The sequence below is a fragment of the Trachypithecus francoisi genome, unplaced genomic scaffold (genome assembly GCF_009764315.1).
Source record: "Trachypithecus francoisi isolate TF-2019V2 unplaced genomic scaffold, Tfra_2.0 Lachesis_group6, whole genome shotgun sequence".
In the NCBI taxonomy this organism is placed as follows: Eukaryota; Metazoa; Chordata; class Mammalia; order Primates; family Cercopithecidae; genus Trachypithecus; species Trachypithecus francoisi.
In genome coordinates, this window is record NW_022681471.1 from 241,160 (window position 1) to 255,233 (window position 14,074).

Sequence of the window (14,074 nt, forward strand, 5' to 3'; positions counted from 1 at the left end):
AACTTGCCATCCTGCCTCTCAGGCCAGTTGGAATACACAGAGGGTTTGTGGCCTGGGAAACAGCCAAGCAGAGATGTCAACCATACAATGGGACAGAAATCCAGTCTCAACCTTAGGAGGGATCAGGACAGGATAGAAACTGCAGTGTCAAGCTCAAGTTGAACTCAGCATACAGACAGTGTTTAAAGCTGTGCCACCAGAGATGGCCCCAGGAGTCTGTGTGGAGCAAACAGGACCCCAGACCGAGTTCGAGGAGCAACGCCATTTGAAGACTGGGAAGAGAAATCAGTTAAGGAGATGGAGAAGGCCAGGCTGAATGAAGAGCGAGAGAAACTCAGGGTGTGATATCATGAAAGTCATGGGAACGGAGGTGTTTTTAACCACATCTCACTGCCACCCGAGGTACACTACACAGGTGCTCCATGAGATTTATGGAAACTTTGTACATTTACACATTTCACATGGCTGATACCATTCTAAAAGAAATTCAGACCAGACATGAATTAATCAAGTAACCACTATATTTCTTAAACGGACTTTCAAGTCCTCACGATCATTTCATTAAAATGCTAACTCCTTTAGATGATAATTGTCTTTCTAGGTCTTTGCTTAATTGATTTAGCAGACAGGATATTGTAGAGAAGCAATGAAACAGACAGATCCCATCCATGTGAGACACCAACATAGCCCAAGGAGCATACACCAGGGAGGAATAGCTATGGACTCCAAATGATTCTAACTTCAGTGGTGAAAAATCAATGAGTTATTCCAACTGCATAATGATTTACAGGCAGGACATGAAAATATCCAACGTTTCTGCAATGCTATTAAGAATATACCTTGTTGGTATCAGCGACACTGTTTTGTCGAGCATCAAAAATGATAAGCTTGTGTGACTGTGCATTAGCATCCATTATTGTTTGCAAATATTTTTCATCCTCTTTGCAGCGCTTATCATTGGGACCCACAAGTGGCTGGCTGCAGCGGGTAATTGTTGCTTGACTTTCTGGATGAATCCATGACACACCTAGTGTTTTTAAGCAACAAGTATTAGTACAGTTCCTAAAGCAATATATGCTCTAATTACCTGGTAGGAAAAACAAGTTCCTTCTCAAGCATGGTCTCTTATACGTATTTTCTTCAAAAGTGAGAGTGGGCAGGCCAATCACAGCGTTGTAGTGGCCATCAGACTCAATGTTTTGGACAGGATGAAACAATTCTGACTACATGAGATCTAAAAATCCCCTCCCACCCCAAAAATGCTATGATTCTAAGAAAAACCCAAATCAAACTATTACTAAAATCTAGCCCCATTCCAATTTGATTGACTAATTTTTACCTTGTCTCCTAATTTAAAAACAACTTTGTATCTCAACAATAACATACGTGGCAAGATAAGGACAAAGTGAATCTACAGTCTCTTATAAAATCTGCCACTCTGCCACCCCACCTCTCATTTTCCTCCAGTGGCCAAGTGACTCAGGATTACACCAGATGCAAACTCTGGGCTCAAACCATTACTCCCTGCTGTCTGCTGCTACTTCTGTAATGATGTTCCCCCCACGCAGCTATGGCATCATGCTCAGTATCTAAGAAAGAAGCATTTTCTCTAGGATGATGCAGTGGCATTAATTACCAGCAATGCCAACTGGTAATACAACAGCATGCTAACTTGTTCTTGCTACTCCTTTGTTATTCTCTACTACTTTTTGAGGGTATGACTAAAGTTACCCTTATACTTAGTTATAGGAAATCGTACAATAGGGAGTCAGAGCAAACAGATTGCTTATATAATTAGGTATCTGTTGAGAATCAAAGGTATATCCAGGTTTATAAGTTTATTTTTCTGCTTTCCATTTTTGTTCACTGAATTCTTGTTTGTCTTAAATCTTTCCATCTTAGACCTAACGCAATACATATTCCTATATAAATGACAATGTTTATTACTTACAGGGACTCTGCCTTTTGCTCGAAAAGCTGCCACTTTTGAAAGGTCATCATCTTTTACACTAGTTGGCACAACAATGATGGCAGGGTAGGTGTCACAGAACTCATAATTACTGTTTATTTTGGATATTTTCCAACTCTCATTTGGCAAACCCTGTAAGGTGTTGGAGAAAGAAGAAGAGGTGCAAATGCATGACTTTACGCTTTGAAAAAGTACTAAGCATGAAGCATATCCATTTCTTATTTCCAACTAAAATCCATTTATAATTTGTTGTTTATTATAACTTCAAAGTCAATATATATTTATTTGGTAAAACTAATTTCCTAGACATTTCTAAAAATCTAAAGAAGCAAAAGAATATCCAAACCATACTAAAACATGAAAATTATACACTAGAATCACATTTCTGTATATTTCTTGTCCTATTTTCTATAAAGAAGCTCAGTGTTATTTCTGAAAATATACTCAAAAGTCCTTTAGAAACACAGATACTTCTTACAAATGTCTAAAATAAGTAATGTAAAACGTTATACCAAATATAAGGTAGAGACAACATCATGAAACAAACGTAATGAAAATAAGATCTTAGTGGAATAATTTGAAGCTGACAATGCACTGAAGAGTTCCCAGACCCAGGAACACCAGATCAGAATTATGTAGCCACACCACATGCTTCGAATCTAACTGTAGTCGGTGGTTTGGATCCTTACGCTTCAATTCTTTACCAGAACATCCAATAAAAACCATCTGGCAAATTTGGTTTTTAAACCCGTCCTTGTCCTTGAGTCCCATTCACCCTCTGGAAACAGGATGAACAAACAATTACCAAGTCTAAGGTTTGGCACAGGGAGAAGAGAGCATCAAGAGAGATGGAGAACCTAAAAGCTGGCAGTTACACCTGTGCATAACTTGTTTGAAAAAGTTTCTTCTCTGGCCGGGCATGGTGGCTCATGCCTGCAATCCCAGCACTTTGGGAGGCCGAGGCAGGTGGATCACAAGGTCAGGAGATCGAGACCATCCTGGCTAACATGGTGAAACTCCGTCTCTACTAAAAACACAAAAAGTTAGCTGGGCATGGTGGTGGGCGCCTGTAGTCCCAGCTACTTGGGAGGCTGAGGCAGAAGAATGGTGTGAACCACGGGAGGCGGAGCTTGCAGTGAGCCGAGATTGCGCCACTGCACTCCAGCCTGGGCGACAGAGCGAGACTCCATCTCAAAAAAAAAAAAAAAGTTTCTTCTCCACCACATCATTTCTAACCTTTTAGAAGCCAAAAAGATGCTCAACCTATCATTTTCAGTTTGATAAGCAATATACTTTACCTGTCTCTTATATTCAGATACTGGATCATAAACTTTCCAGCCATTAATTGAAAATTTTTCTTTATAGCTGAATGCAAATAGTGCCTGGACACAAAAACCACAAAACACACATGTCATTATTTATTTTTATATCATATACCCAACATTAAAGCTTTTCATCCTAATATGAGCTGAGTGTATTGATTCCTATTTTAGTCTGTAAATTTTAAAGCAACAAAGCAGCAGCTTTTCTTAAGCATTACCCAGAGCTGACAAATTTCAAATATTCTAATATTAGTCACCAACGGAGGAAAAAAGAGAGAGGGGAAAAAAAAGCCCCTGGAAAAAGGAATAATTAAACATAGGATATTTGGACCCCCACAAATGTATGCAGAAAAGGTTTACTTGGTATATTTACCTGTCCATTAGAAAGAGGAAATGCATGTTTGTTGAGGTTTTCAAATATCCCTAGTTTACTCTGTTCTTCCTGTTTATAAGCAAGCCGCAAGTTCCTCATATCCTGTTAAACAATTAGCAAAACTCAGTTATTCAACATACATCGGGCACCTATAAGCCAGATACCGTGCCATAAATAAGGAAATTAATTTTTTTATTCATTTCTCCTTTTATACTTTATCTTGCTCCGACTAACAAAAGACAATTTAACAAAAATACCTCCAATGATATTTTTAAAAATTGAGGGAATTGGAACAAAGGGGATATGTGTGGTAAAAATTCATCAGATGGAAACAAGAAGATTCATACCCAAGTCCTGTGCACTTTCTTGCTAAACTTGTGCCACAAAATTAGTTGTACTCTTTAAGCTGCTGAAAGTATCAGTTAAGAATTCATGCCATCCATAAAACAGAAATGTAGCAGACACTCCTCCCCCACATACTCACAGAAAGGACTCCTTATTGGGTACAGATTGTAGCCCTCAGTAACATCCTTACAGCAATACAATGCTGTTTCTCCACACCACAGTTTCTTAAAATGCCCCCCAATGCAAGCTGATGGCCAAAGGCCAAAGCACAAGTCAGCAGGAATAATCCCACCAAGGCCAACTGTGATGGTGTGATTTCTTCCCAGGATGTTTTCAGCAGTGTCCTTGACCTTTCAAAATCTATGCTCTTGTTAGTTAAACACAAAAATCTCACTCTTCTTTAACATTATATGAACTTTGAAGGTAAATATGACCACAAATTTTAAAAATAGCAATTAAAATGAAGTTATTCTTGTGGTATTATTTGTAACAGCAAAAAGAATGGAAATAACCTAAATGTCCATCAATAGGCGGCACTTATAATTAAACTGCAGTACAGTTGATGAAACACTAGAGAGCTGTTAAAAACAAGCAGCAGCTCTGTATGTACTGACGTAATGGAGTGTTGCGATGTATTGTCAAGGGGAAAAAGAAAAGGAGTAGAACAGTGTATATAATATACTACCATTTACGTTTTCTTTTTTTTTTTTTTTGAGATGGAGTTTCGCTCTTGTTGCCCAGGCTGGAGTGCAATGGCACAGTCTCCACTCATTGCAACCTCCGCCTCCCTGGTTTAAGCGGTTCTCCTGCTTCAGTCTCCCGAGTAACTGGGATTACAGGCACCCACCACCAGTACCAGCGAATTTTTGCATTTTTAGTAGAGACAAGGTTTCACCATGTTGGTCAGGCTGGTCTTGAACTCCTGACCTCAGGTAATCCACCTGCCTCGGCCTTCCAAAGTGCTGGGATTACAGGCATGAGCCACTGCACCTGGCCCCACTTACATTTTCAAAGAAGGACTATACATACATTCTCATGTGCATAGGCTATCTGTGGAGGGCTACATTAGAAATCGGTAATAGTGGGTGCCTGAAATGAGTGGAATGGGGTGGCAGGGTGGTGGGTGGAAGGAGACTGATTTTTTACTATATACAGTTTTTGTATCTCTTAAATTTTGTATCACCTGTTAAAAGATAAATCCCACACCTTATAAGGCTCTTAGGCATGATCTGAGAAGACTGGGAGCATGACCTTAGTAATTCTAGGTTAGAGAACATTTAAAGTAGTTGTTAGCAAATGCTCACCCTGGCCATAAAAATATCTTAGTAAAAGAGCCCCAGGACACCTGCCTAAGCAACATAATTTCCTGAAATGCTCTCCCTCTAAGCTACATGGCTACACACATACACCTTGGTGGCTGACTGAGCTGACTTGCTATTTTAGATTGCTATTTAAGATTGCTTACAAGCTAAGGAAAGAGCACGTGCAAAGATTTTGGGGCAGGGGGGTGGCAGCGGTGTGTGTCAAGTATGAACCACCAAAGGAAAGCCCATGTGACTGGGATGGCCAGAATGAGAGGAGGGCAGTTATGAGACGAAGCTGCAGAGGAAAGGGGGTCAGGCAGAGAAGTCTTGTAAGAAGAGTTTTTCCTTAGTCTAAGGATAATGGGAAGATACTCAAGCGTCATGAGAAAGGGGACAACATGTTTCAAAATTGCAGAACCAATCAAGTCACCCCTCTGCTTGCCACTGTTCCATATGGGGAACCCTGCCTGAGAAGGACAGTTGTCAGGTAGTGCCTAAAGTGAGTTTAGTAAGCCAACGGATTCGTGATCTGGAAGAGTAAAGTGTTCTTTGGAAAAAAAAAAAAATGGTTTTGAGCGCAGTCTAGGACCAACCAGAGGGAGCTATCCTCAGAGACTGAATCAAAACAAATAGATTGTAAGGAATCCTAACCCAAAATTTGGAAGGGGCCCTGACGATCCTGCAGGCAGGATCTCTTTCCTGGTACTTCAGGTAGGGTTTTTGGTAAACCACATTACCAAAGTAAAGTCACTGGGAATAAAACACATCAGTTAAGAGTGGGTCCTACATGACTTCATGATTAAAGTTATCACACACATTTCTACTTAAATTATTAGAAGGGTACAAAATAAACAAACAAGCCCAGCTCAACATAAAAATTCCAACATAGCCAAGACACTTAATCTCATTTTTAATCACAAAATTATGGACCACTGCTGTCCCTTTAGGAAGTCTCTGACCATCCACATTGTTCTGAACGTAGTCTTAAAACAACAAACTGGGAAAATGTATTGATCTCTGCTTTTCACTTGATTTCTCTGAGATGTGACAAATAATCACTTAGGTTACAGGTCCACATTAATTAGAAATACAGTCAGCCCTTACTAGCCATGGGTTCCACATTTGAGGATTCGAACAACTGCAGATAGAAAATATTTTTTAAAAGGATGGTTGCATTTGTGCTGAACATGCAGAGACATTTTTTCTTGTCATTATTCCCTAAACAATACAGTATAACAACTATTCACATAGTGTTTACACTGTATGAGTTATTATAAGCAATACAGAGATGATTTATAGTATATGGGAGAATGTTCTTAGGCTATATGCAAATACTACAGCAGTTTATATGAAGGACTTGGACACCCATGGATTTTGGTATCTGAGGCGGAGGCCCTGGAATCAATCCCCACTGACACTAAGGAACAACTGTACTTCAACAGAAAAGGTTTACTTCCAAGGGCTACAGAATAGTTTAAATTCGATATGAGATTTGAAGAGGTTGCTATCCCGAAAACATTTGAGTTACTAGCAGTACAATTATTCTACTGTCCAAAGACCATGAAGACACTGAGGGAGAAAAAGTTCAGATCTTTTAGTTTTCGCTTGTGTTTCTATTATACCTTGCACACTATCTCTATACCACAGGAATTGTCTCCATGGCTCTGTGCTCCAATCTTCTCAACTCTGCTGATCACTCCAAGGGGAACATCAAGGATAAAATGTGGGTCCTAGGTTTAAAAATTAAGATCAATGTCTGTTAGTGTCAGTCAACAGTTTTCATATTTTAAGTCTTTGCTGGGTTACAAAATATGTTTGTTTACTTCGCATTTCCTCTTTGTCCCAGCTAAACTGAAGTCTGATTGATAGCATTCCTTATGAACTATATATTGAGACAACAATGGAATTTCCCCCCCAGGTTTAAGCAGTACTTTAACAGCCTTTGTTTTCAAGATACAAACACCTGTTTGCAAAAGTGTACATCTCAAAACCCAACCTGTGGTTATCTCAGGGTAATGGGATTTCAGAGGTCTTTTACATTCTTCTTTTAGTGCTCCAAAGTGTTTCTTTTAAAATAAAACACACTTTAAAAAACTCACCCTCTCGACATTTTTGAAGTACAGCTTAAAGTCCGTCACTGTCAGGGTTCCACTCACTGCTCCCATAAATGGGCAGATATACATGACATCTTTCACTGAAAGAAAAGGGCTAAAGTAGCAACTACTGCCACAGACTTGTGCTTCCATAAAACTTAACACGAGTTTTCCAAATACATATTTGTGATGCCAGTTTTCTAGGGATTTTGGACTTTATCGGATTATATCAATTATGACTTTCAATACAGAGAGATGCATAGTCTTCTAATAAATTTCTATTTTTTAAAACAAAATTCTGATTTGCTACTTAATGAGGTTTTAAGTAAAGGGCCTCATAATAAGTTATATCCTGTCATTTTTCCTAGGTAGTTAACATTTTCCCTGGGTGATAAATTGATCATATTCAAAACATTAATTGAACTCTGAAAACCCTGGGCTACCATTTCATGAATTACTGCTACTTAAAACGAATGAAAGCTAAACACTGTCTCCTAATGCAGCTCCAAAGGAAACTCTTTTCACAGAAGACAAAACCTAGAACCACATCAGTGAAGTGGAAAAACTTGTTTCAAATTCCTTATCAGCTCCTTATCAGTTTTAACTTTTCGTTAATATCTATTAAGTGCATGACATATTTAATTCCTATTAGTATTAAGAAGCTAACATCTATCACAAAGACACCACATCTTCATGTTTTCCCAAAGTGCCATTCCACTGGAATGACAAGAATATACATAGCTATATATGAGTCCAAGTGAGACAACAAAAGGCTTTAATGTCACTGAACCAAATTCTCAAACTACTTCCATTTAACTTTTCCATAACTCCTTATGTACTGAGAGCCTTCTATTGCTGGGATTCTGGGTATAATTGGAAACAGTTCCTGTCCATGAGCAGCCCATGACCTGTGAGAGATACCACACAGAAAAATCGCCATTATACTAGAGCAGAGGTCCCCAACCTTTTTGGCACCAGGGACTGGTTCATGGAAGACAATTGTTCCATGGACCAGGGTGGAGGTAGGGGGATGGTTTCAGGATGAAACTGCTTCACCTCAGATTATCAGGCATTAGACCCTCATAAGGAGCATACAACCTAGATTCCTCACATGCGCAATTCACAATAGGGTTCGTGTTCCTATGAGAATCTAACCACTGATCTGACAGGAGATGGAGTTCTGGCGGTAATGCTCAATAGCCCGCTGCTCACCTCCTGCTGTGCAGCCCTGTTCCTAACAGGCCGTGGACTAGTGCTGATCCACAGCCCATGGGTTGGGGATCCCTGTACTAGAGGCTGACAAAAGCTAAAATAACAATGTGGATATAAAGTACTACAATGAAAGTCCAGAAAAGGATCAATTTAACTCAGTAGGAAAGTGGGTAGGGGGAGTAAGAGAAGGAAAGGAGGAAGGGCACAGTGATAAGTTGTTAGAGGTTAGTATGCCTGGATCAATGGGTGCAGTGAGGACAGTGGAACATGACGCCAGAGAAGTTGGCAGGGAGCAGATTGGCAAGTGCTTCTGTAGGATACTGAGGCATTATCATCATTATCCTTAAAAGATAACTGACTGTTTAAACAAAAACAAAAACTATATATTGTGGGGTTTATAACATATGTAAAAGTAAAACAGATGACAACAACAGCACAAAGGGTGGGAGGGGACAAATGGAAGTATACTACTATAAGGTTCTTATCTTGTACATGAAGCAGCATACAATCATTTGAAGGTAGACATAAAGATGTAAAATAACTAGTTACATAACAAAACAAAAAATTATAGCTAATATGCAAGCACAACACATAAAATAGAATTCTAGGGCCGGGCACGGTGGCTCAAGCCTGTAATCTAGCACTTTGGGAGGCCGAGACGGGCGGATCACGAGGTCAGGAGATCGAGACCATCCTGGCTAACACGGTGAAACCCCGTCTCTACTAAAAACTACAAAAAACTAGCCGGGCGAGGTGGCGGCGCCTGTAGTCCCAGCTACCTGGGAGGCTGAGGCAGGAGAATGGCGTGAACCCGGGAGGCGGAGCTTGCAGTGAGCTGAGATCCGGCCACTGCACTCCAGCCTGGGTGACAGAGCGAGACTCCATCTCAAAAAAAAAAAAAAAAAAAAAAAAAAAAAAAATAGAATTCTAAAAAGTAAAAACTCCGGCCGGGCGCGGTGGCTCAAGCCTGTAATCCCAGCACTTTGGGAGGCCGAGGTGGGCAGATCACAAGGTCAGGAGATCGAGACCATCCTGGCGAACACGGTGAAACCCCGTGTCTACTAAAAAATACAAAAAACTAGCTGGGCGAGGTGGCGGGCGCCTGTAGTCCCAGCTACTTGGGAGGCTGAGGCAGGAGAATGGCGTGAACCCGGGAGGCGGAGCTTGCAGTGAGCTGAGATCTGGCCAGTGCACTCCAGCTTGGGTGACAGAGCGAGACTCCGTCTCAAAAAAAAAAAAAAAAAAAAAGTAAAAACCCATAGTCTCAACCCAAAAGCTCCTTCAGCTGATAAACAACTTTGATAAAGTTTCAGGATACAAAATCAGCATACAAAAATCACTAGCTTTCCTATACACCAACAGCCAGGCCAAGAGCCAAATCAGGGATGCAATCCCTTTCACAATAGCCACAAAAAGAATAAAATACCTAGGAATATGGCTACCCAGGGAAGTGAAAGATCTGTACAATGAGAATTACAAAATACTGCTTGAAGAAATTAGAGATGACATAAACAAATGGAAACACATTCCATGCTCATGGATAGGAACAATCAATATCATGAAAATGGCCATACTGCCCAAAGCATTTATAGATTCAATGCTATTCCTATCAAACTACCAATGACATTCTTCTCAGAACTAGAAAAAACTATTTAAAAATTCATATGGAACCAAAAAGGATAGCCAAGGCAATCCTAAGCAAAAAGAACAAAGCTGGAGGCATCATGTTACCAGACTTCAAACTATACTACAGGCCTACGGTAACCAAAACAGCATGGTACTGGTACAAAAATAGACACACATAGACAAGTGGAACAGAATAGAGAGCCCAGAAATAAGGGTGCATACCTACAACCCTCTGATCTTCAACAAAAGCAAGCAATAGGGAAAGAATTCCTTTTTCAACAAATGGTGCTGGGATAATTAGCTAGCTATATGCAGGTAAGTGAAACTGGATCCCTTCCTTACACCATATACAAAAATCAATTCAAGATGGATTAGAGACTTAAATGTAAAACCCAAATCTATAAAAACCCTGGAAGACAACCTAGGCAGTACCCTTCTGGACACAGGAACTGGCAAAGATTTCATGACAAAGATGCCAAAAGCAATCACAATAAAAGCAAAAATTGACAAATGGAATCTAATGAAACTAAAGAGCTTTTGCACAGCAAAAGAAACTATCAACAAAGTAAACAGACAGCCTACAGAACGGGAGAAAATATTTGCAAACTATGCATCTGACAAAGGTCTAATATCCAGCATCTACAAGGAATTTAACAAATTTACAAGAAAAAAAAACAACCCCATTAAAAAGTGGGCAAAGCGGCCGGGCGAGGTGGCTCACGCCTGTAATCCCAGCACTTTGGGAGGCCGAGGCGGGCGGATCACAAGGTCAGGAGATCAAGACTATCCTGGCTAACACGGTGAAACCCCATCTCTATAAAAATACAAAAAATTAGCTGGGTGTGGTGGTGGGCGCCTATAGTCCCAGCTACTCAGGAGGCTGAGGCAGGAGAATGGTGTGAACCCGGAAGGCAGAGCTTGCAGTGAGCCGAGATCATGCCACTGCACTCCAGCCTGGGTGACAAGCGAGACTCCGTCTCAAAAAAAAAAAAAGTGGGCAAAGGACAAGAATGGATATTTTTCAAAAGAAGACATACATGCAGCCAATAAGCATATGAAAAAAACTTCAGTATCACTGAACATTAGAGAAGCGAAAATCAAAACCACAATGAGATACCATCTCACACCAGTCAGAATGGCTATTATTATATTAAAAAGTAAAAACAAAACAAAACAAAACAAAAAACAGATGATAAGGTTGCAGAGAAAAGGGAATGCTTATACACTGTTGGTAGGAGTGTAAATTAGTTCAACCGTTGTGGAAAGCAGTGTGGCGATTCCTCAAGGAGCTAAAAATAGAACTACCATTCGACCCAGCAAATCCCATTACTAGGTATATGCCCAAAGGAATATAAATTCTTCTGCCATAAAGACACACTCGGCCGGGCGCGGTGGCTCAAGCCTGTAATCCCAGCACTTTGGGAGGCCGAGACGGGCGGATCACGAGGTCAGGAGATCGAGACCATCCTGGCTAACACGGTGAAACCCCGTCTCTACTAAAAAATACAAAAAAAACTAGCGGGCGACATGGCGGGCGCCTGTAGTCCCAGCTGCTTGGGAGGCTGAGGCAGGAGAATGGCGTAAACCCGGGAGGCGGAGCTTGCAGTGAGCTGAGACCCGGCCACTGCACTCCAGCCTGGGCGGCAGAGCAAGACTCCGTCTCAAAAAAAAAAAAAAAAAAAAAAAAAAAAAGACACACTCACATGTATGTCTGCTGCAACACTATTCACAATAGCAAAGTCATGGAATCAACCTAAATGTCCATCAACGCCAGACTGGATAATAAAATGTGGTACATATACACTACGGAATATTTGCAGCCATAAAAAAGAATGAGATCATATATCCTTTGCAGGAACATGGATGGAGCTGGAGGCCATCATCCTTAGCAAACCAACACAGGAACAGAAAACCAATACTGTAGGTTCTCACTTATAAGTGGGAGCTAAATGATGAGAACACAGACACAGACACAAAGAAGGGAACAACAGACATTGGGGCCTGCTTGAAGGTGAAGGTTGGAGGACGGAAAGGATCAGAAAAAGTATCTACTAGGTTCTAGGCCTAGTATCTGGGTAATAAAATAATCTGTACAACAAATTACCATGACATGAGTTTACCTATATGCACATGTACCCCTGAACCTAAAATAAAAGTTTAAAACAAAAGTACTCAATTCAACCATAAAAAGAGGAAAAAAAGAATAAAGAATAAATGAGACTAAGAAAAATCAATCATCAAGATAGTGGATTTAAACCCAATAATATTAATAATTACATAAAATGTAAATGATGTAAACACCCCAATTACACGATAGAGATTGTCAGTTTGGAGACTAAACAAAGAATCAACTATATGTGGTCTAAAAGAAACTCACCTTAATTATAAAGACACAAATAGTTTCAAATTCAAAGGATGAAAATAGGTATATCATGTTAGTAAAATTTTTTAAAAGCTGTGATGTCTATAATAATATCAGACAAAGTAGACTTCTGAGCAAAGAATATTATCAAGAATAAAGAAGGTTATTTCATGATAAAAAAAGAGGTCAATTCGTCAGGAGGACGTAAGAATCCTAAACATGTATGTATCTAATAATAGCTTCAAAATACATAAAGCAAAACTAATAGAACTGCAAGGAGAAACTGACACACCCACCATTATGGTCAGAGATTTCAAAACTTCTCTCTCTACAATTGATAGAAATAGACAGAAAATGGCTAAGAACACAGATTGACAAAACCTAATTGACATTTATAGAACAGTCTACTCAACAACAGCAGAAAACACATTCTTTTCAACTGCACATAGAACATTTACCAAGACAGAGCATATTCTGGGACATAATATGAGCTTTGATAAGCATAAAACTGGAGGTTCAATCAAGAGTAATAAGGTAAGAAAAAGAAATAAAAGGCATTCAAATTGGAAGGGAAAAACTGGAATGCTCATATACTGCTACTAGAAATGTATACTGGTACAACCACTTGGAAAACACATTAGCAGTTTTTTAAAGAAACTGTATAGCTATCATCTGATCTAGCCACTTCATCTATTAGGTATTTACTCAGGAGAAAAGAAAAGATATGTTCATATAGACTTGTACATTAGTGTTCACAGCAGCTTTATTTGTAACAGCCAAATAGTAGAAACAACCTAAATATCTACTAACAGATGAATGGATAAGCCAACTGTCATGTAGCCATATAATGGAATCCTATCCAGCAATAAAAAAGAATGACTGTTAACTCATGCCACACTATGGATATCAAAATAATTATTTGATCTGAAGAAGCTAGACAAAAAAAGAACATACTCTATATTTCCAAAAACACTAGAAAATATAAGCTAGCCTGTAGTGCCTGGGGATGGGGGAGAAGGCGGAGGAAGTAGGGATTATAAAGGGGCATAAGGAAACGAAAACTTCTGGGAGGTGATGAATATGTTTGTTACCTTGACTGTGATGATGGTTTTTCAGGTGTACACTGTGTCAAAACTCTTCACATTCTGACAATGACAAACTGAAATAATACTCTAGATGGAGTACTTTACTTCACAATGACCTATTTTAATACTTTGCCTCCAGGAATATATTTTATTAAAAAGTAGAGGGTCAATTTACTTGCCCTTTGCAAGCCACTGGAGGAGCATAAAGCATACTTACATCACTTAAGGATGTCTTAAGATCTAACTCTAAGATATTTCCAATAATTTGTACTGGAGTGGGGCCAGGCAGGAGTTTCTCTCTCTTGAGCTCTGTTTCCAGAGTGAAAGGAAAAGAAAATGGGAGAGAAATAGCAACAGGACCGCAGCTAAATCCACTGAAGCCT

General features: G+C 39.7%; 1 protein-coding gene across 1 annotated transcript in view; it reads right to left on the reverse strand.

Annotated features, from left to right (window-relative positions):
• The window catches only part of MTMR1 (myotubularin related protein 1), a 74,937-nt gene that overhangs the window by 32,272 nt on the left and 28,591 nt on the right, over positions 1–14,074 (reverse strand). The window contains 6 exon segments of the mRNA XM_033202073.1: positions 840–1,027; positions 1,948–2,101; positions 3,268–3,351; positions 3,665–3,766; positions 6,936–7,043; positions 7,413–7,507. Coding sequence (XP_033057964.1) covers positions 840–1,027; positions 1,948–2,101; positions 3,268–3,351; positions 3,665–3,766; positions 6,936–7,043; positions 7,413–7,507 — 731 coding nt within the window.